General features: G+C 44.4%; 1 protein-coding gene across 1 annotated transcript in view; it reads right to left on the bottom strand.

Moving 5' to 3' along the window:
• Nucleotides 1-21,951, bottom strand: part of LOC122922917 (fibrocystin-like) — a gene marked incomplete at its 3' end in the record, with an annotated part of 234,407 nt that overhangs the window by 19,536 nt on the left and 192,920 nt on the right. Inside the window, exons 20-21 of the mRNA XM_044273686.1 lie at nucleotides 20,894-20,981; nucleotides 862-1,016 (exon numbers count right to left, since the gene is read on the bottom strand). Of these exons, the coding sequence (XP_044129621.1) occupies nucleotides 862-1,016; nucleotides 20,894-20,981 (243 nt within the window). The remainder of the gene's footprint in view (nucleotides 1-861; nucleotides 1,017-20,893; nucleotides 20,982-21,951) is intronic.

The following is a 21,951-nucleotide window of genomic DNA, read 5'->3' as shown; positions in this document are numbered from 1 at the left end:
CTAGTGTACTTAGTGCAATGAGAGGCGTCAGCAGGCGCTAGGGACAGTGGTAGAAAAGAATTTCAAACTTTTATTTTGCTGTACTTTGGCAAATTGGATCCCCAGTCAGTGCAGCAAGGTGTAATATGATTGTTCCTATTACCCAGGCTGTAAACTCCCCTACTGAACCCTGTTCTGCTTCAATACTGTGGAATTATTCCTCCCTATTATTTCCCTGAATTTATATACAGTACAGCAAAATAAAAGTTTGAAATTCTTTTCTACCACTGTCGCTAGCGCCTGCTGACGCCTATCATTGTACTAAGTACACTAGTAAATGGCTAAATCCTAGATGGCTGAGGCTATTTATAGGACTGTTACATCACAGGACTGGCTGGCTGCTGATTGGCTGCATGCATGGCATTGTGGGTGATCCCTTGTTCCCAGAGTTCCTTGCTCCATGTCCTAACACATGCAGCAGCCATTTTAAGAAAAAAAATTGATTCGTTAACGCGAAGTGTGAAGAAATTCGGATTGGGCGCGAATCAATTTTTTCCTGAAATTCTGATCGAATTGCACTTCATCTACTTCGATTCACTCATCTCTAATTACGAACACAGGCCAGAAAAGTTGATGGGAGCCAAGGTTGTAGAGCGTTCAGAATATGGTAAAAGGAGAACACAACCATAAAACATCTGCACATTAGGTCCATGTTGGACAAAAGGATCTCAGACAATTCCAAAATTTCCCCACTGAGGAACAATAAAGGGATTTTCTTCTTCTTTTTACTAAGCTAAAATAGTTTTAAGGTGGTTGGAGTAGTTTTGGTACCCCACATGATATATAATTAAAATTGAATAACTAATCTTGTTTATGACTTACCAGAATGCCAATAGTTTAGCTTGCCCCATATCCGAACAATAGTTCCATATATATCTCTAAGATGAACAAGTTCAGCTTGATGAGCCTCATACGATGATGAACTTAAAACTATTTTATCTCCTGCTCTCCAGTCTACGGTACCATTCAGAGCAATCCTACCAAGGTAGATACAATAACAGAAGTGAACAAACAAGGCATAAAAATATGATATAAAAATAACAGGATCAATTGTATGGCACAAATTAATATTTGTGTTTAAATAGTTACTAACTTTTCACACAACTTTGCCTACATTATTCAGTACAAGCGACCACAAGAAACGTTGTAATATGTTTTATCGTTGAGAAATGTCTAGTTCACATGTTATCAGCAGTTTATCTCTTCCCACCGCACCCCTTGCAAATTGGTTTTTACTATGGAAACTTTCTTAAATCTGTCCAGGGCAGATCAGATTTACAGAAGGAGTCAAAGGAGAGGGGAGGAGTGAGCAGGAGCGGAGATACACACAGACAAAGAGACTGCACAGCTAAATAGGAAGTTTTAATCACAGCTCAAATACAAACCGGATTCCCAAAAAGTCGGGACACTAAACAAATTGTGAATAAAAACTGAATGCAATGATGTGGAGATGGCAAATGTCAATATTTTATTTGTAATAGAACGTAGATGACAGATCAAACGTTTAATCCGAGTAAATGTATCATTTTAAAGGAAAAATACGTTGATTCAAATTTTCACGGTGTCAACAAATCCCCAAAAAGTTGGGACAAGTAGCAATAAGAGTCTGGAAAGAGTAAATTTGAGCATAACGAAGAGCTGGAAGAGCAATTAACACTAATTAGTTCAATTGGCAACATGATTGGGTATAAAAAGAGGTTCTCAGAGTGGCAGTGTCTCTCAGAAGCCAAGATGGGTAGAGGATCACCAATTCCCACAATGTTGCGCAGAAAGATAGTGAAGCAATATCAGAAAGGTGTTACCCAGCGAAAAATTGCAAAGACTTTGCATCTATCAGTTAGAGGCCTGTATTAGACAAGAATGGGAGAGCATTCCTATTTCTAAACTTGAGAAACTGGTCTCCTCGGTCCCCAGATGTCTGTTGAGTGTTGTAAGAAGAAGGGGAGATGCCACACAGTGGTGAAAATGGCCTTGTCCCAACTTTTTGGGGATTTGTTGACACCATTAAATTCTGATTCAACATATATATTTTTCCCTTAAAATGGTACATTTTCTCAGTTTAAACTTTTGTTCCGTGATTTATGTTCTATTCTGAATAAAATATTAGAAGTTGGCACCTCCACATCATTGCATTCAGTTTTTATTCACGATTTGTATAGTGTCCTAACTTTTTTGGAATCCGGTTTGTAAATTATTCCCAACCATCCAGGTCAGTAGTTATCTGTAATGCCCTCCATGACCTGGGGTTGCTTCTGAATGAGTAAGAGAAGCTTAAGAAGCAGATTTTCCTCTACTTTCTTTGTGCAGTGGATGGCAGCTAGTCTCCACCCACAAGTTATACAGTTATATAAAAGTTATATAGCCAAAAATAGGGCTATTCCTTGGGTACACACTGTACCACTGATTAATGTAAAGTTTGTTAAAAGGTTAGGTGCGATTTAAGCATTTTTTAGAATGCAATATTTTGGCTTGTTGCATTGTGATATCGTAGTACATGGCAAAATAAAGTGCCCCACAGTACATCTGAGAAACTGTGTTATACAACAAACCAAGAAGTGTTTACTTTGGGCTTATTTACTATAACACAGAACACAGCCCAAATTAATTATAACTTCTATAATAGCGCTTCTTTTTATTAGTTATTACTACTATAGAACCGCACCTATCAACAAGAACTGGTACCATACTGCTCTTTTGTAGTAGTAATAATAATAATAAAATGTATTTATATAGCGTCACCATATTCCGCAGCGCTTTAATATAACTACTATAATACTGCTCCTATGTACAAGAATATAACTACTATAATACTGCTCCTATGTACAGGAATATAACTACTATAATACTGCTCCTATGTACAAGAATATAACTACTATAATACTGCTCCTATGTACAAGAATGTAACTACTATAATACTGCTCCTATGTACAAGAATATAACTACTATAATACTGCTCCTATGTACAAGAATATAACTATTATAATACTGCTCCTATGTACAAGAATATAACTACTATAATACTGCTCCTATGTACAAGAATATAACTACTATAATACTGCTCCTATGTACAAGAATATAACTACTATAATACGGCTTCTATGTACAAGAATATAACTACTATAATACTGCTCCTATGTACAAGAATATAACTACTATAATGCTGCTCCTATGCACAAGAATATAACTACTATAATACTGCTTCTATGTACAAGAATATACCTACTATAATACTGCTCCTATGTACAAGAATATAGCTACTATAATACTGCTCCTATGTACAAGAATATACCTACTATGGGGCGGAGCTTGGCTGCCTTCCTGAATGGCTGCCTGTTGCTGAGCTCCTTCAACTAGCTGGTGATTAACCCCATTAAAAGCACCTTTTTACCAGCGCAAATGGGCAAAGTGGGGAGAGACCGCACCAAGGACCCTTTAGAGACCACCCAGGTCCGCTCCAAACAACCAGATATGGAGCAATACTTGAAAAAGCAGCCCAAGACCCGTGTGGCCGAGACTCCCAAGATGGCGCCGGCTGCATCTCAGCATTCTGAGGGAGAAGACTATGATTCCCCTGCGACAAGACCTAGCAGAGATCAAGGTAGACCTGCGCAGCATGGGGCAGCGGGTGGCGGACTTAGAAAATTTGCATGATGCGATTATTCGCCATGAGGGAGAAATATGCGCGGCATTAAATTCGCATAAGGACTTGCTTAATGATGCTTTGCTTCGCATCGAAGATCAAGAAAATCGCAGCAGCAGACGAAATATTCGGATCCGGGGCCTGCCTGAATCATTCGCATCGGAAGCTCTGGAAAAAATCGCATGCAAAATTTTTGCGAATCTTCTGGGAACGGACAGAGCTGCGAAAATAACAATTGAGAGGATACACAGTGCTTTGAGACCTAAACCTAAAGGCTCTGATCCGCCGAGAGATGTTGTTTGTGGCCTTCTAAGTTACGTGGACACTGCGGCTCTGCTGAAAGCAAGTAGAGAAGCAGATAGCCTGGAATTTGAAGGCACACCGATCTTGTTTTTTCAAGACCTGGCTCCTACTACGCTGGCGAAACACCGAATTCTTCGGCCACTCCTAGAAGCTCTCAAGGCCTCTGCCATTTAGTTCAGATGGCTTTACCCATTCGGCCTGGCCGTTATGAAGAACGGGAGACAGATTACTATACGCACCCCTCAGGATCTAAATGCTGCCTGGGTTCACATGGGTATTTCACCGCTGGAAATACCGTCCTGGAAGCCCGCCGACCAGGGAGAGCCAATACCCTCGCCTCCAAGCTTGGCCCAGTGGAATACTGTCACCTCGGGTAAAGCTCCCAGACCCAACCGGGAACACCATCTTCCCGCCACTTCCGAGTTTCCTCCGCACAGCTGAGATGTTATGACTAGAGTTGAGCGAACACCTGGATGTTCGGGTTCGAGAAGTTCGGCCGAACATCCCGGAAATGTTCGGGTTCGGGATCCGAACCCGATCCGAACTTCGTCCCGAACCCGAACCCCATTGAAGTCAATGGGGACCCGAACTTTTCGGCACTAAAAAGGCTGTAAAACAGCCCAGGAAAGAGCTAGAGGGCTGCAAAAGGCAGCAACATGTAGGTAAATCCCCTGCAAACAAATGTGGATAGGGAAATGAATTAAAATAAAAATTAAATAAATAAAAATTAACCAAAATCAATTGGAGAGAGGTCCCATAGCAGAGAATCTGGCTTCACGTCACCCACCACTGTAAGAGTCCATTTTCATAAATTTAGGCCCAGCACCCAGGCAGAGGAGAGAGGTCCCGTAACAGAGAATCTGTCTTCATGTCAGCAGAGAATTAGTCTGCATGTCATAGCAGAGAATGAGGCTTCACGTCAGCCACCACTGCAACAGTCCATTGGCATATATTTAGGCCCAGCACCCAGGCAGAGGAGGGAGGTCCCGTAACAGAGAATCTGTCTTCATATCAGCAGAGAATCAGTCTGCATGTCATAGCAGAGAATGAGGCTTCACGTCAGCCACCACTGCAACAGTCCATTGGCATATATTTAGGCCCAGCACACACACAGGCAGAGGAGAGAGGTCCCGTAACAGAGAATCTGTCTTCATGTCAGCAGAGAATTAGTCTGCATGTCATAGCAGAGAATGAGGCTTCACGTCAGCCACCACTGCAACAGTCCATTGGCATATATTTAGGCCCAGCACCCAGGCAGAGGAGGGAGGTCCCGTAACAGAGAATCTGGCTTCATGTCAGCAGAGAATCAGTCTGCATGTCATAGCAGAGAATGAGGCTTCACGTCAGCCACCACTGCAACAGTCCATTGGCATATATTTAGGCCCACACCCAGGCAGAGGAGGGAGGTCCCGTAACAGAGAATCTGGCTTCATGTCAGCAGAGAATCAGTCTGCATGTCATAGCAGAGAATGAGGCTTCACGTCAGCCACCACTGCAACAGTCCATTGGCATATATTTAGGCCCAGCACCCAGGCAGAGGAGGGAGGTCCCGTAACAGAGAATCTGGCTTCATGTCAGCAGAGAATCAGTCTGCATGTCATAGCAGAGAATCAGGCTTCACGTCAGCCACCACTGCAACAGTCCATTGGCATATATTTAGGCCCAGCACCCAGGCAGAGGAGGGAGGTCTCGTAACAGAGAATCTGGCTTCATGTCAGCAGAGAATCAGTCTGCATGTCATAGCAGAGAATGAGGCTTCACGTCAGCCACCACTGCAACAGTCCATTGGCATATATTTAGGCCCAGCACACACACAGGCAGAGGAGAGAGGTCCCGTAACAGAGAATCTGTCTTCATGTCAGCAGAGAATTAGTCTGCATGTCATAGCAGAGAATGAGGCTTCACGTCAGCCACCACTGCAACAGTCCATTGGCATATATTTAGGCCCAGCACCCAGGCAGAGGAGGGAGGTCCCGTAACAGAGAATCTGTCTTCATGTCAGCAGAGAATCAGTCTGCATGTCATAGCAGAGAATGAGGCTTCACGTCAGCCACCACTGCAACAGTCCATTGGCATATATTTAGGCCTAGCACCCAGGCAGAGGAGGGAGGTCCCGTAACAGAGAATCTGGCTTCATGTCAGCAGAGAATCAGTCTGCATGTCATAGCAGAGAATGAGGCTTCACGTCAGCCACCACTGCAACAGTCCATTGGCAGATATTTAGGCCCAGCACCTAGGCAGAGGAGAGAGGTCCCGTAACAGAGGATCTGGCTTCATGTCAGCAGAGAATCATTCTGCATGTCATAGCAGAGAATCAGGCTTCACGTCACCCAACATTGGAACAGTCCATTGGCATATATTTAGGCCCCGGCACCCAGACACAGGAGAGGTTCATTCAACTTTGGGTAGCCTCGCAATATAATGGTAAAATGAAAATAAAAATAGGATTGAATGAGGAAGTGCCCTGGAGTCCAATAATATATGGTTAAGGGGAGGTAGTTAATGTCTAATCTGGACAAGGGACGGACAGGTCCTGTGGGATCCATGCCTGGTTCATTTTTATGAACGTCAGCTTGTCCACATTGGCTGTAGACAGGCGGCTGCGTTTGTCTGTAATGACGCCCCCTGCCGTGCTGAATACACGTTCAGACAAAACGCTGGCCGCCGGGCAGGCCAGCACCTCCAAGGCATAAAAGGCTAGCTCTGGCCACGTGGACAATTTAGAGACCCAGAAGTTGAATGGGGCCGAACCATCAGTCAGTACGTGGAGGGGTGTGCACACGTACTGTTCCACCATGTTAGTGAAATGTTGCCTCCTGCTAACACGTTGCGTATCAGGTGGTGGTGCAGTTAGCTGTGGCGTGTTGACAAAAGTTTTCCACATCTCTGCCATGCTAACCCTGCCCTCAAAGGAGCTGGCATTGACACAGCTGCCTTGGCGACCTCTTGCTCCTCCTCTGCCTTGGCCTTGGGCTTCCACTTGTTCCCCTGTGACATTTGGGAATGCTCTCAGTAGCGCGTCTACCAACGTGCGCTTGTACTCGCGCATCTTCCTATCACGCTCCAGTGCAGGAAGTAAGGTGGGCACATTGTCTTTGTAGCGTGGATCCAGCAGGGTGGCAACCCAGTAGTCCGCACAGGTTAAAATGTGGGCAACTCTGCTGTCGTTGCGCAGGCACTGCAGCATGTAGTCGCTCATGTGTGCCAGGCTGCCCAGGGGTAAGGACAAGCTGTCCTCTGTGGGAGGCGTATCGTCATCGTCCTGCCTTTCCCCCCAGCCACGCACCAGTGATGGACCCGAGCTGCGTTGGGTGCCACCCCGCTGTGACCATGCTTCATCCTCATCCTCCTCCACCTCCTCCTCATCCTCGTCCTCCTCGTCCTCCAGTAGTGGGCCCTGTCTGGCCACATTTGTACCTGGCCTCTGCTGTTGCCAAAAACCTCCCTCTGAGTCACTTCGAAGAGACTGGCCTGAAAGTGCTAAAAATGACCCCTCTTCCTCCTCCTCCTCCTCCTCCTGGGCCACCTCCTCTTGCATCATCGCCCTAAGTGTTTTCTCAAGGAGACATAGAAGTGGTATTGTAACGCTGATAACGGCGTCATCGCCACTGGCCATGTTGGTGGAGTACTCGAAACAGCGCAACAGGGCACACAGGTCTCGCATGGAGGCCCAGTCATTGGTGGTGAAGTGGTGCTGTTCTGTAGTGCGACTGACCCGTGCGTGCTGCAGCTGAAACTCCACTATGGCCTGCTGCTGCTCGCACAGTCTGTCCAGCATGTGCAAGGTGGAGTTCCACCTGGTGGGCACGTCGCATATGAGGCGGTGAGCGGGAAGGCCGAAGTTACGCTGTAGCGCAGACAGGCGAGCAGCAGCAGGATGTGAACGCCGGAAGCGCGAACAGACGGCCCGCACTTTATGCAGCAGCTCTGACATGTCGGGGTAGTTGTGAATGAACTTCTGCACCACCAAATTCAGCACATCCGCCAAGCAAGGGATGTGCGTCAAATTGGCTAGTCCCAGAGCTGCAACGAGATTTCGCCCATTATCGCACACCACCAGGCCGGGCTTGAGGCTCACCGGCAGCAACCACTCGTCGGTCTGTTGTTCTATACCCCGCCACAACTCCTGTGCGGTGTGGGGCCTGTCCCCCAAACATATGAGTTTCAGAATGGCCTGCTGACGTTTACCCCGGGCTGTGCTGAAGTTGGTGGTGAAGGTGTGTGGCTGACTGGATGAGCAGGTGGAAGAAGAGGAGGAGGAAGCCGAGAAGGAGGAGGTGGCAACAGGAGGCAAAGAATGTTGCCCTGCAATCCTTGGCGGCGGAAGGACGTGCGCCAAACAGCTCTCCGCCTGGGGCCCAGCTGCCACTACATTTACCCAGTGTGCAGTTAGGGAGATATAGCGTCCCTGGCCGTGCTTACTGGTCCACGTATCTGTGGTTAGGTGGACCTTGCCACAGATGGCGTTGCGCAGTGCACACTTGATTTTATCGGATACTTGGTTGTGCAGGGAAGGCACGGCTCTCTTGGAGAAGTAGTGGCGGCTGGGAACAACATACTGTGGGACAGCAAGCGACATGAGCTGTTTGAAGCTGTCTGTGTCCACCAGCCTAAATGACAGCATTTCATAGGCCAGTAGTTTAGAAATGCTGGCATTCAGGGCCAGGGATCGAGGGTGGCTAGGTGGGAATTTACGCTTTCTCTCAAATGTTTGTGAGATGGAGAGCTGAACGCTGCCTTGTGACATGGTTGAGACGCTTGGTGACGGAGGTGGTGGTGGTGGTGTTGGAAGAGGCGGAGGAAGAGGCCGAGGCGGCAGCAGCAGAAGAGGCCGAGGCGGCAGCAGCAGAAGAGGTAGCAGGGGGAGCCTGAGTGACTTCCTTGGTTTTAAGGTGTTTACTCCACTGCAGTTCATGCTTTGCATGCAGGTGCCTGGTCATGCAGGTTGTGCTCAGGTTCAGAACGTTAATGCCTCGCTTAAGGCTCTGATGGCACAGCGTGCAAACCACTCGGGTCTTGTCGTCAGCACATTGTTTGAAGAAGTGCCATGCCAGGGAACTCCTTGAAGCTGCCTTTGGGGTGCTCGGTCCCAGATGGCGGCGGGCAGTAGCAGGCGGAGTCTCTTGGCGGCGGGTGTTCTGCTTTTGCCCACTGCTCCCTCTTTTGCTACGCTGTTGGCTCGGTCTCACCACTGCCTCTTCCTCCGAACTGTGAAAGTCAGTGGCACGACCTTCATTCCATGTGGGGTCTAGGACCTCATCATCCCCTGCATCGTCTTCCACCCAGTCTTGATCCCTGACCTCCTGTTCAGTCTGCACACTGCAGAAAGACGCAGCAGTTGGCACCTGTGTTTCGTCATCATCAGAGATATGCTGAGGTGGTATTCCCATGTCCTCATCATCAGGAAACATAAGTGGTTGTGCGTCAGTGCATTCTATATCTTTCACCGCTGGGGAAGGGCTAGGTGGATGCCCTTGGGAAACCCTGCAGCGGAGTCTTCAAACAGCATAAGAGACTGCTGCATAACTTGAGGCTGAGACAGTTTCCCTGGTATGCATGGGGGTGATGTGACAGACTGATGGGGTTGGTTTTCAGGCGCCATCTGTGCGCTTTCTGCAGAAGACTGGGTGGGAGATAATGTGAACGTGCTGGATCCACTGTCGGCCACCCAATTGACTAATGCCTGTACCTGCTCAGGCCTTACCATCCTTAGAACGGCATTGGGCCCCACCATATATCGCTGTAAATTCTGGCGGCTACTGGGACCTGAGGTAGTTGGTACACTAGGACGTGTGGATGTGGCAGAACGGGCACGTCCTCTCCCAGCACCAGAGGATCCACTAACACCACCACGGCCATGTCCGCGTCCCTTACTAGATGTTTTCCTCATTGTTACCGTTCACCACAATAAGAAAAAAATTATTTGGCCCAATGTATTGTATTCAAATTCAGCTGGATATAAATTTGAGGCCTAGTATTTAGGCGCTGGGTGACAGGTATGGGTTTAGTGACAGAATTAGACTTGGAAATGCACAGTAGCGGGTGTGTGAAGTTATTCTGAATGACCCTATGTGCACCTTCAATATGATCTACCCTTTTAGGGATAGATTTCAAATAGCTCTGATATAGCAGAAACCACTAAATTATGAAATTGCTAAATTGGGAATTGTATTTCAACCCAGAACAAAAAATGTGCTTTGACGGACACTAAATAACTTTCCCAGCCACAACAGGACAGCGGTAACGAGAGATTTAGCGGGATATAAATTTGAGGCCTAGTATTTAGGCGCTGGGTGACCGGTATGGATTTAGTGACAGAATTAGACTGGGATATGGCCAAAAAATAACCACACTATTGCTGGTTAAATGCACTTGGTGACAGGCGCAGCTTGCCCCTGATTTAGTATATGGCCAAAAAATGAACAGACTATTGCTGGTTAAATGCACTTGGTGTGATAGCTTGACCAACCACACTACTGAGGGTTAAATGCACTTGGTGACGGGCGCAGCTTGCCCCTGATGTAGTATATGGCCAAAAAATGAACAGACTATTGCTGGTTAAATGCACTTGGTGTCACAGCTTGACCAACCACACTACTGAGGGTTAAATGCACTTGGTGACGGGCGCAGCTTGCCCCTGATGTAGTATATGGCCAAAAAATGAACAGACTATTGCTGGTTAAATGCACTTGGTGTGACAGCTTCACCCTGATGTAGGCTTTAGCCAAAAAACAACCACACCATTGAGGGTTAAATGCACTTGGTCGCAGCTTGGATGCACTTGGTCGCAGCACCGCACAAGACACAAAATGGCCGCCGATCACCCCAGAAAAAAGTGACTGACAAACGGTCTGGGCAGCCTAAAAACAGTGAGTGAGCATTTGAATTTCAGCAGCTCAATGATGCACAGCTGCAGATCGATCGATTAATGAAGTGAAGTCCTTTGGAGGAGTTAATCTGCCTAATCTCGCCCTACTGTTGCATCCGCAACCTCTCCCTACGCTAATCAGAGCAGAGTGACGGGCGGCGCTATGTGACTCCAGCTTAAATAGAGGCTGGGTCACATGGTGCTCTGGCCAATCACAGCCATGCCAATAGTAGGCATGGCTGTGACGGCCTCTTGGGGCAAGTAGTATGACGCTTGTTGATTGGCTGCTTTGCAGCCTTTCAAAAAGCGCCAAGAAAGCGCCACAAAAGCGCCAAGAAAGCGACGAACACTGAACCCGAACCCGGACTTTTACGAAAATGTCCGGGTTCGGGTCCGTGTCACGGACACCCCAAAATTCTGTACGAACCCGAACTATACAGTTCGAGTTCGCTCATCCCTAGTTATGACGCCTATGGGACACTAACCAACTCTACGGCCCACTGAAAGGGCACTTCCTTTGGCGGTCACCCAGCCCGTGACCCCTGATGACACCCAGATGACGTCCCTTGTTACAGCACGAAAGAGACTTTCCCTTTACGTTTTATTTGGAACCTTGTTACTGCTAAGTTTTATAGTTCACATTACCTTTCCCTTCCCCCCCTGAGAAGCTGGGGTTTAACCAGCATCTACCCTGGTTCACGACCCAACCCCCTGATGGCCTCCTTCTGGCCCTCAAGTGCTCCACGAGACCCCCCGCCCGGTGGATCCCGCTGTCCGCCGTCATGAAAAAGGATCGCTTCAACATCGGGCGCCCTGTGGAGCTTTCATCTCTCTGTGTTTTATCCTGGTTATTGCGTTTAACTTTCTTTTTCTTTATTTGCAGATGTTTTGTTAATTTTGTCTGTGTCCTCCCTTCTCCTACTGTGTCCTTCTCTCCTTCTTCCACGCTCGACTGGTCTACAACTGCTGATATGCAAGGTACCCAACCACCGCCCGGGGATGGCTGAAGTCATAGTTTCTTCTTTCAACGTTAAAGGTCTGAATGAGCCATGTAAGAGATCGCAAATCCTATCTCTACTGCAGAAAGACAAAGCATTCTTCCAAGAGACCCACTTCCGGTCGGGTAAGATACCTAATCTTCCGCCCAAAAAATTCTCACAATGGTACCACAGCACGCATAGCTTGGCTAGCAGAGGTGTTAGCATAGCTATTCACAAGCAACTACCCTTCGTAGTTTCGGCTTCTTCCTCAGACCCGGATGGTCGGTACTTGTTTGTGAAGGGCGCAATTGCTGACACCCAGATCACACTAGCTAACATCTACGCTCCAAATAGGGTACAGGTCCAATGGCTGATTCAGACCCTCACACTCCTATCCTCCTTCAAAGAAGGCATTGTCATTTTAGGGGGAGATTTTAATGTATCCCTTGACCCTAGCTTAGACTCCTCCTCCGGGAAATTGGCTATTACACACATACGTCTAAGGCGTTTGAAACTGGCCTTGAAAAAATTTGGTGTGTTTGACACATGGCGCACTCTAAACCCCTCTGGTAGGGATTATACCTTCTTTTCCAATGCCAAGTCCTCATACCATAGACTAGACCACTTCTTCTTATCCTCAAAACATGCCCAACTGCTCCTGCACGCCAAAATAGGTAATATTACTCTGTCGGATCACTCCCCAATTTTTATACATTTCACCTTGACTACTCTTCCAAAAAGGGAATGGAATTGGCGCCTCAATGACACCCTCATCTTAGACCAAGCCAACTCCCAGAGACTAGCTTCCTGACTGACCGAGTTCTTCCAGCGGAATAATGCAGGCCCCATCACCACGATTGTATGGGAAACCCATAAAGCGGTGATCCGCGGTGAACTTATCGCCCTCGGCTCCCACGTTAAAAAACAGCGCTCTCAAGCCATTGCCACCCTTCTGTCCCAAATTGAGTCGCTCAAACTTACGCACAAACAATCACAGGCACTTAGTTGTGCCACTGAACTTAGTGATGCAAGAACTAAGCTTAAGAACTTACTAAATGTAACATCGGCCAAACTGCTCCTACGCTCTAGATTTAAATCGTACGCTCATGGCGATAAAGGGAACAAACTTATGGCAGCGCTAGTTAAAAAACAACACTCTGATTCTTTTATCTCTGCTATCAAAGATGCTAAAGGAACCCACCTGAAGTCCACCCCTGACATTGCGATGGCCTTTAGCATCTTTTATACAGAGCTCTACAATCTTCCACCCCCCTCGAATCAGTCGCTTAATACCCTCACGGAAGCCACGGAAAAATTCCTCTCCTCCCTACAGCTCCCTAATATCACCCAGTCCCAGGCAACTCAGCTAGTAGCCCCAATTACAGATTCTGAAGCGCGGAAAGTACTGGCCTCTATTCCCTCAGGGAAGAGCCCTGGGCCTGACGACTTCTCCATTACGTACTATAAAAATTTCCAAGATATCCTAGTCCCCCACTTCCGCTCCATGTGTAATCACCTTCTGAACGGAGGCCAACTCCCTCCCCAATCGCTTTCGGCCCACATTACGATTATTCATAAAGAGAAGAAAGATCCTCTAAATTGTGGTAGTTATCGCCCAATCTCCCTCCTTAATACGGACGTAAAGTGGTGGGCTAAGATATTGGCTCAGCGAATTCAGCAGATTCTCCCCGATATCATCCATAGGGAGCAAGTTGGGTTTGTCTCTGGCAGACAGGGGAACGAAAATACCATCCGCCTCCTCCACCTCATGAATTGGGCGCGGAGCACTTCAACTCCTTGCTCAGCACAGACGCGGAAAAGGCCTTCGACAGGGTCAGTTGGCAGTATATGTCTGCGGCACTGTCGAAATTTGGCTTCCCTGATCAGTTTATCGCGGCTATTTTCTCTTTATACTCGTCCCCCTCTGCCAGAGTCAAGGTCAACGGCACTCTTTCCCCTGCCTTTGCCATATCCAATGGCACTAGACAGGGATGCCCCCTCTCCCCGTCTCTTTTTGTCATAGTAATGGAAACCCTGCTATGCAAGATCAGACAAGACCCTGATATTGAAGGCATCAAGATGGGTTCTTGTATGCATACCACTGCAGCATTTGCCGATGACCTATTAATTATGACCACCAACCCCACGATTTCTTTCCCGCGGCTCCACTCTCTATTCGAAGAGTTTGGATGGATTTCAAATTTCAAGATTAATTATAGCAAATCCATGGCCCTGAATGTTTCATGCAAATCCTATATAGTCAAGAACCTCAAACGCGCCACCTCCTTTGCTTGGGCCCCCCGTGATATTACGTTCCTAGGGATACGAATCTCAGCTAACCAAGATGACCTATTTAATCTCAACTACGGCCCCCTACTCAAAGAAATTAGAACACATCTACAGTCCCTTAAACTCCCCTTCATCTCCTGGATAGGCAGGAAGAACTTCCTTAAAGCCTTCATTGTACCCAAACTTTTATATTTAATACAAACACTACCAATTTGGCTCCCTCGCTCCTTTTTTATGGAGATACGCCGTATGTTCTCTTTGTTCATGTGGGCGGGCAAGTCCTCCAGGATAGCTTACTCAATATTGACAAGAGAAAAGGGATTTGGGGGCTTTGGTATGCCCGACATCCAGACTTATTATACAGCGTCGCTCCTGAACAGGTGCTTTTCTCTCCTCTCACGCCAACCCCCGAATCTTTGCGTACAACTGGAACGTGCTCTTATCACCTACAAGGAAGGACTTATCCTATGGGGAATCCGCACATGCACCCCGAATAACACATATGCCTCTCCCATTTGGAAAGGCATGTTGGTGGAATGGGCCAAACTATATAAATCCCGAGACCTCAGGTTCCCTAATATCCACCTTCCCCTGCATCTACTACAGAACTATATTCACCCCGATATACTCAGACCCTCCGGAGTCTGGAGCATACTCTCTGACCTTACCTTACAAGATATCGCTTCTACGTCTGGGGACTTGGCATGGGACAAGATCCAGGATCTGCCGAGGGTCAAAGCCCTCTCCTTCCTTTCTATTGGGGCATTTAGTCGTGATATTAAAGCCCTCAAGCTACCTTCCCCCACTGATGATACACCTACTTGGCTAGAGAAGAAGCTTTTCGAGTTACCGAAAAAGCCCCTCTCGACACTCTACAGGGAGCTGCTCTCTTCTGCTCCTCCAGCACTGCACTTTGTGTCTGCCTGGGAAAAGGAGCTCACAATCCAATTGACTGAGCCGGAAAAGGCCTTTATCTTAGCTCATTCACATGGCTTCAACCGATGCATCAAAATTCAGGAAAATTCATACAAGTTACTGACCCGCTGGTACAAAACACCAGAATTCCTGCATAGGCTCAACCCGGATATTCCATCGCAGTGCTGGAGGTGTGGAACAGAAGTCGGCTCTTTGTCACACACATGGTGGTCCTGCAGCAAAATTCGCCCCTTCTGGTCTCAAACACAATTAACCAGATATGCACCTCTGAGGTACGTCTGGATGCAAAACTAGTACTCCTCTGGTGTCCCAATGATTCCCTTATCCTGCCAAAGCTGACCTCCCGACCATGCTTCTTACTGCAGCACGTATGTTGATACCCCTCATCTGGGGATTCGCCACCCTCAATGTTAATGTGGACCGAGAAAACAGACCAACTGTTTAGATTTGAGGAATTAGCCCATTGGGAAACGCGCACACGTTCAAAATTTCTCAAACTGTGGCGACCGTGGGAGAAGTATCGCAATCCCGAGTGAATTGGAAGAACTCCCTCTCCTCCTCTACCCACCCCATTCTACCCCTCCTCCCAATTCCCCACTCTTGTCCGTGTCCTTTTCTGTAATTTTTTGTTAACTAAATTTGCTTATACTCACTATGTTAGTAGATATGATATGGTCTGTAAGAATATTTGTACCCATTCTACTGCTGCCATTTGCATATGGCTATATACTGATACGTATTTTTTGACCAGACCGTTTGCACTCTCAATAAAAAGAGTTTTGGTTAAGAATATAACTGCTATAATACTGCCTCCTATGTACAAGAATATAACTACTATAATACTACTCCTATGTACAAGAAAATAACTATTATAATACTGCTCCTATGTACAAGAATATAACTACTATAATACTGCTCCTATGTACAAGAATATAGCTACTATAATACTGCTCCTATGTACAAGAATATAACTACTATAATACTGCTTCTATGTACAAGAATATAACTACTATAATACTGCTCCTATGTACAAGAATATAACTACTATAATACTGCTCCTATGTACAAGAATATACCTACTATAATACTGCTCCTATGTACAAGAATATAACTTCTATAATACTGCTCCTATGTACAAGAATATAACTGCTATAATACTGCTATAACTACTACAATACTGCCCCTACAGTCATGTGAAAAAATTAGGACACCCTTTGAAAGCATGTGGTTATTTGTAACATTTTTAATAAAAGGTTATTTCATCTCCGTTTCAACAATACAGAGAGATTAAAGTAATCCGACTAAACAAAGAAAACTGAAGAAAAGTCTTTTCAAGATCTTCTGTAAATGTCATTCTACAAAAATGCCTATTCTAACTGAGGAAAAAGATAGGACACCCTTGCCCCTAATAGCGAGTGTTACCTCCTTTGGCTGAAATAACTGCAGTGAGACGGTTCTTGTAGCCATCTACCAGTCTTCGACATCGGTCTGAGGAAATTTTACCCCACTCCTCAATGCAGAACTTTTTCAGCTGTGAGATGTTTGAGGGGTTTCTTGCACGTACAGCCCTTTTCAAGTCACCCCACAGCATCTCAATGGGATTCAAATCTGGACTTTGACTTGGCCATTCCAGGACTCTCCATTTCTTCTTTTTCAGCCAATCTTTGGTTGATTTACTAGTATGTTTTGGGTCATTGTCATGTTGCATGGTCCAGTTCCGCTTCAGCTTTAATTTTCTAACTGATGGTCTCACATGTTCTTCAAGCACCTTCTGATACACAGTAGAATTCATCGTGGATTCTATGATGGTGAGCTGACCAGGTCCTGCTGCAGCAAAGCAGCCCCAAACCATGACACTTCCACCTCCATGCTTCACAGTTGGTATGAGGTTCTTTTCTTGGAATGCTGTGTTTGGTTTACGCCAAACATGTCCTCTGCTGTTGTGTCCAAATAATTCAATTTTGGACTCATCTGTCCAAAGAACATTATTCCAGAAGTCCTGGTCTTTGTCAACTTTATCTCTGGCAAATGTCAGTCTGGCCTCGATGTTTCTCTTGGAAAGCAAAGGTTTCCTCCTTGCACACCTCCCATGCAAGTTAAACTTGTACAGTCTCTTTCTGATTGTAGAGGCATGTACTTCTACATCAACAGTAGCCAGAGCCTGCTGTAGTTCTCGAGATGACACTTTAGGGTTTTTGGAGACCTCTTTTAGCATCTTGCGGTCTGCTCTTGGGGTGAACTTGCTGGGGCGACCAGTCCTGGGCATGTTGGCAGTTGTTTTGAAAGCCCTCCACTTGTAGACTATCTTCCGGACAGTGGAATGGCTGATTTCAAAATCTTTTGAGATCTTTTTAAATCCCTTCCCAGACTCATAGGCTGCTACAATCTTTTTTCTGAAGTCCTCTGACAGCTCTTTTGCTCTCACCATGGTGCTCACTCTCACTTCAACAGTCAGGAGCACACCAAACTAAATGTCTGAGGTTTAAATAGGGCAAGCCTCATTCAACATGCAGAGTAACGATCTACTAATTATGTGCACCTGGTGTGATATACCTGTGTGAGATCTGAGCCAATTTAAGAGGGAATACATGTGAGGGTGTCCTATCTTTTTCCTCAGTTAGAATAGGCATTTTTGTAGAATGACATTTACAGAAGATCTTGAAAAGACTTTTCTTCAGTTTTCTTTGTTTAGTTGGATTACTTTAATCTCTCTGTATTGTTGAAACTGAGATGAAATAACCTTTTATTAAAAATGTTACAAAAAACCACATGCTTTCAAAGGGTGTCCTAATTTTTTCACATAACTGTATGTACAAGAATATAACTACTATTCACATACTTCCATAGGATGTGCTTAGAGATCCATATTATGGTTAGGTTGTTTTAGTGAGGCCGTTTGCCTCACTGTTCACCATCAGGATAAATCGACCCCAGTAGGCTAAGTGACATATACACGTACACATTTCTGTATGTTCAGGGTATGTCCCCACAATGATCCACAAGTGCCCACAGGTCCTTCTCAAAAAATTAGCATATTGTGATAAAGTTCATTATTTTCTGTAATGTACTGATAAACATTAGACTTTCATATATTTTAGATTCATTACACACCAACTGAAGTAGTTCAAGCCTTTTATTGTTTTAATATTGATGATTTTGGCATACAGCTCATGAAAACCCAAATTTCCTATCTAAAAAAATTAGCATATTTCATCCGACCAATAAAAGAAAAGTGTTTTTAATACAAAAAAAGTCAACCTTCAAATAATTATGTTTAGTTATGCACTCAATACTTGGTCGGGAATCATTTTGCAGAAATGACTGCTTCAATGCAGCGTGGCATGGAGGCAATCAGCCTGTGGCACTGCTGAGGTGTTATGGAGGCCCAGGATGCTTCCATAGCGGCCTTAAGCTCATCCAGAGTGTTGGGTCTTGCGTCTCTCAACTTTCTCTTCCCAATATCCCACAGATTCTCTATGGGGTTCAGGTCAGGAGAGTTGGCAGGCCAATTGAGCACAGTAATACCATGGTCAGTAAACCATTTACCAGTGGTTTTGGCACTGTGAGCAGGTGCCAGGTCGTGCTGAAAAATGAAATCTTCATCTCCATAAAGCTTTTCAGCAGATGGAAGCATGAAGTGCTCCAAAATCTCCTGATAGCTAGCTGCATTGACCCTGCCCTTGATAAAACAAAGTGGACCAACACCAGCAGCTGACATGGCACCCCAGACCATCACTGACTGTGGGTACTTGACACTGGACTTCAGGCATTTTGGCATTTCCCTCTCCCCAGTCTTCCTCCAGACTCTGGCACCTTGATTTCCGAATGACATGCAAAATTTGCTTTCATCCGAAAAAAAGTACTTTGGACCACTGAGCAACAGTCCAGTGCTGCTTCTCTGTAGCCCAGGTCAGGCGCTTCTGCCGCTGTTTCTGGTTCAAAAGTGTCTTGACCTGGGGAATGCGGCACCTGTAGCCCATTTTCTACTCCAGACTCAGTCCACTGCTTCCGCAGGTCCCCCAAGGTCTGGAATCGGTCCTTCTCCACAATCTTCCTCAGGGTCCGGTCACCTCTTCTCGTTGTGCAGCGTTTTCTGCCACACTTTTTCCTTCCCACAGACTTCCCACTGAGGTGCCTTGATACAGCACTCTGGGAACAGCCTATGCGTTCAGAAATGTCTTTCTGTGTCTTACCCTCTTGCTTGAGGGTGTCAATGATGGCCTTCTGGACAGCAGTCAGGTCGGCAGTCTTACCCATGATTGCGGTTTGGAGTAATGAACCAGGCTGGGAGTTTTTAAAAGCCTCAGGAATCTTTTGCAGGTGTTTAGAGTTAATTAGTTGATTCAGATGATTAGGTTAATAGCTCGTTTAGAGAACCTTTTCATGATATGCTAATTTTTTGAGATAGGAATTTTGGGTTTTCATGAGCTGTATGCCAAAATCGTCAATATTAAAACAATAAAAGGCTTGAACTACTTCAGTTGGTGTGTAATGAATCTAAAATATATGAAAGTCTAATGTTTATCAGTACATTACAGAAAATAATGAACTTTATCACAATATGCTAATTTTTTTTAGAAGGACCTGTATATATGTGTATGTTACGGTGTATTATCCATGCTTCACGTCGTGACTTTTGACTGTTCGCAATCACTGTTCATACTGCTTGTTCATGTCTGTGGGGATGTGCCTATCCTCCTTGTCGTTACTATTATCTACGCCTTTATGCTTTGCATTATGTATGCACGGTCACTTTTGTAAGTGTTGTCTGCTTCTTTTCAATAAAAAGAAAATTGACAAAGAATATAACTACTATAATACTACCTCCTATGTACAAGAATATAACTACTATAATACTGCCTCCTATGTACAAGAATATAGCTACTATAATACTGCTCCTATGTACAAGAATATAACTACTATAATACTGCTCCTATGTACAAGAATATATCTACTATAATACTGCTCCTATGTACAAGAATATAACTACTATAATACTGCTCCTATGTACAAGAATATAACTACTATAATACTGCTCCTATGTACAAGAATATAACTACTATAATACTGCCTCCTGTGTACAAGAATATACCTACTATAATACTGCTCCTATGTATAGGAATATAACTACTACAATACTGCTCCCATGTACAACAATATAACTACTATAATACTGCTCCTATGTACAGGAATATAACTACTATAATACTGCCTCCTATGTACAAGAATATAACTACTATAATACTGCCTCCTATGTACAAGAATATAACTACTATAATACTGCCTCCTATGTACAAGAATATAACTACTATAATACTGCCTCCTATGTACAAGAATATAGCTACTATAATACTGCCTCCTATGTACAAGAATATAATTACTATAATACTGCCTCCTATGTACAAGAATATACCTACTATAATACTGCCTCCTATGTATAAGAATATAACTACTATAATACTGCTCCTATGTATAAGAATATAACTACTATAATACTGCTCCTATGTACAAGAATATACCTACTATAATACTGCTCCTATGTACAAGAATATAACTACTATAATACTGCTCCTATGTACAAGAATATACCTACTATAATACTGCTCCTATGTACAAGAATATAACTACTATAATACTGCTCCTATGTATAGGAATATAACTACTACAATACTGCTTTCATTTTACAATAATATATTTACTATAATACTGTCTTTTATGTACCAAAATATTACTATAATTTATAATAGAGTCTAGAGGTTCGGAGGATACTATATTTTTATTCAGATAGACGGACATGTTCAGAAATTTTGTGTTTTATCATTCAATGTTATAACCTACATTTCATTTCCTGGTGCAATGTCTGCCCCAAGACGTGTCCATGATTTGCTGGGGTAAGCACTATAAATCTGCAACTTTCCGTAAACTCCTAGAGTAAGCAAAAAAGAAAAGATAACGGTTTATGGAGGCAAATAGCCGTTGATAAAATATTTGCGCAGACAGATGGCACAGACCCTCGGATGGACACCACTGAATGGAAAACGATTCGCACTTTCTTTATATTTACCTACATATAATATTCTGTACAAGGTATACCACTTCCTAATACCGTAATACCGATATCGCATCTGTGCAAAGAGCCTTTCAGCAAGATGACCATTTTTTTTCCACTCGGCCCATAACATTCATAAATACATCTGCAAATGGTTAACATGATATTTTTTATATACTGGCAAATTTCCCATTTTAAATATTACATTAAGCGCTGGCTTCCTTGGATAATTTGTACCTTTAGCAAATAGATTTTTCTATTGTATTTTTGGCTGAAGCCGATGACTCGATTTCTGGTTTCCATTATGGTACGTAGCGGCTATTAGGCAACAGAATTACAGAGAGCTTAAAACCCCCCCAAAAAAATATGAATTAACAGAAGGAGAAAAAAAAAAGCCTAGTTATAAAATTTTACGAGAATATTTCTTAGTATTTTACGATATATTTATCCAATTATTTCAAATTGTTTTAATAAAGAAAAATAAATATTTTATATATATATATATATATATATATATATTTGAAAGAAAAATAAATAATAAATATATATATATATATATTTGCTATCCATCAATTTTGATTATCAATTAAAAGCCTGGCTAAGCAAAAAAAAAGATTAAAAATAAAATTGACACCTTTAAAAATGTTCGATCTCATCAGACAACAAGAACCCCCAACAATCAGCAGAAAGAAGGGTCCCTGGCGCTTAAGCATTTTGTCCTGTTCAGAGTTTATCCAGACTCAGTCTTATCATCTGTTTCCTCAAAAATCCCTTGCACCCCCGTCACATACACTAGCCAGCCATACGATTGAAACCGAGGGCCTAATATTTTGTACTAAATCTCTAC

The sequence above is a fragment of the Bufo gargarizans genome, unplaced genomic scaffold, assembly GCF_014858855.1.
Source record: "Bufo gargarizans isolate SCDJY-AF-19 unplaced genomic scaffold, ASM1485885v1 original_scaffold_1056_pilon, whole genome shotgun sequence".
NCBI lineage: Eukaryota > Metazoa > Chordata > Amphibia > Anura > Bufonidae > Bufo > Bufo gargarizans.
This window is presented reverse-complemented; position numbering and strand designations above follow the sequence as displayed.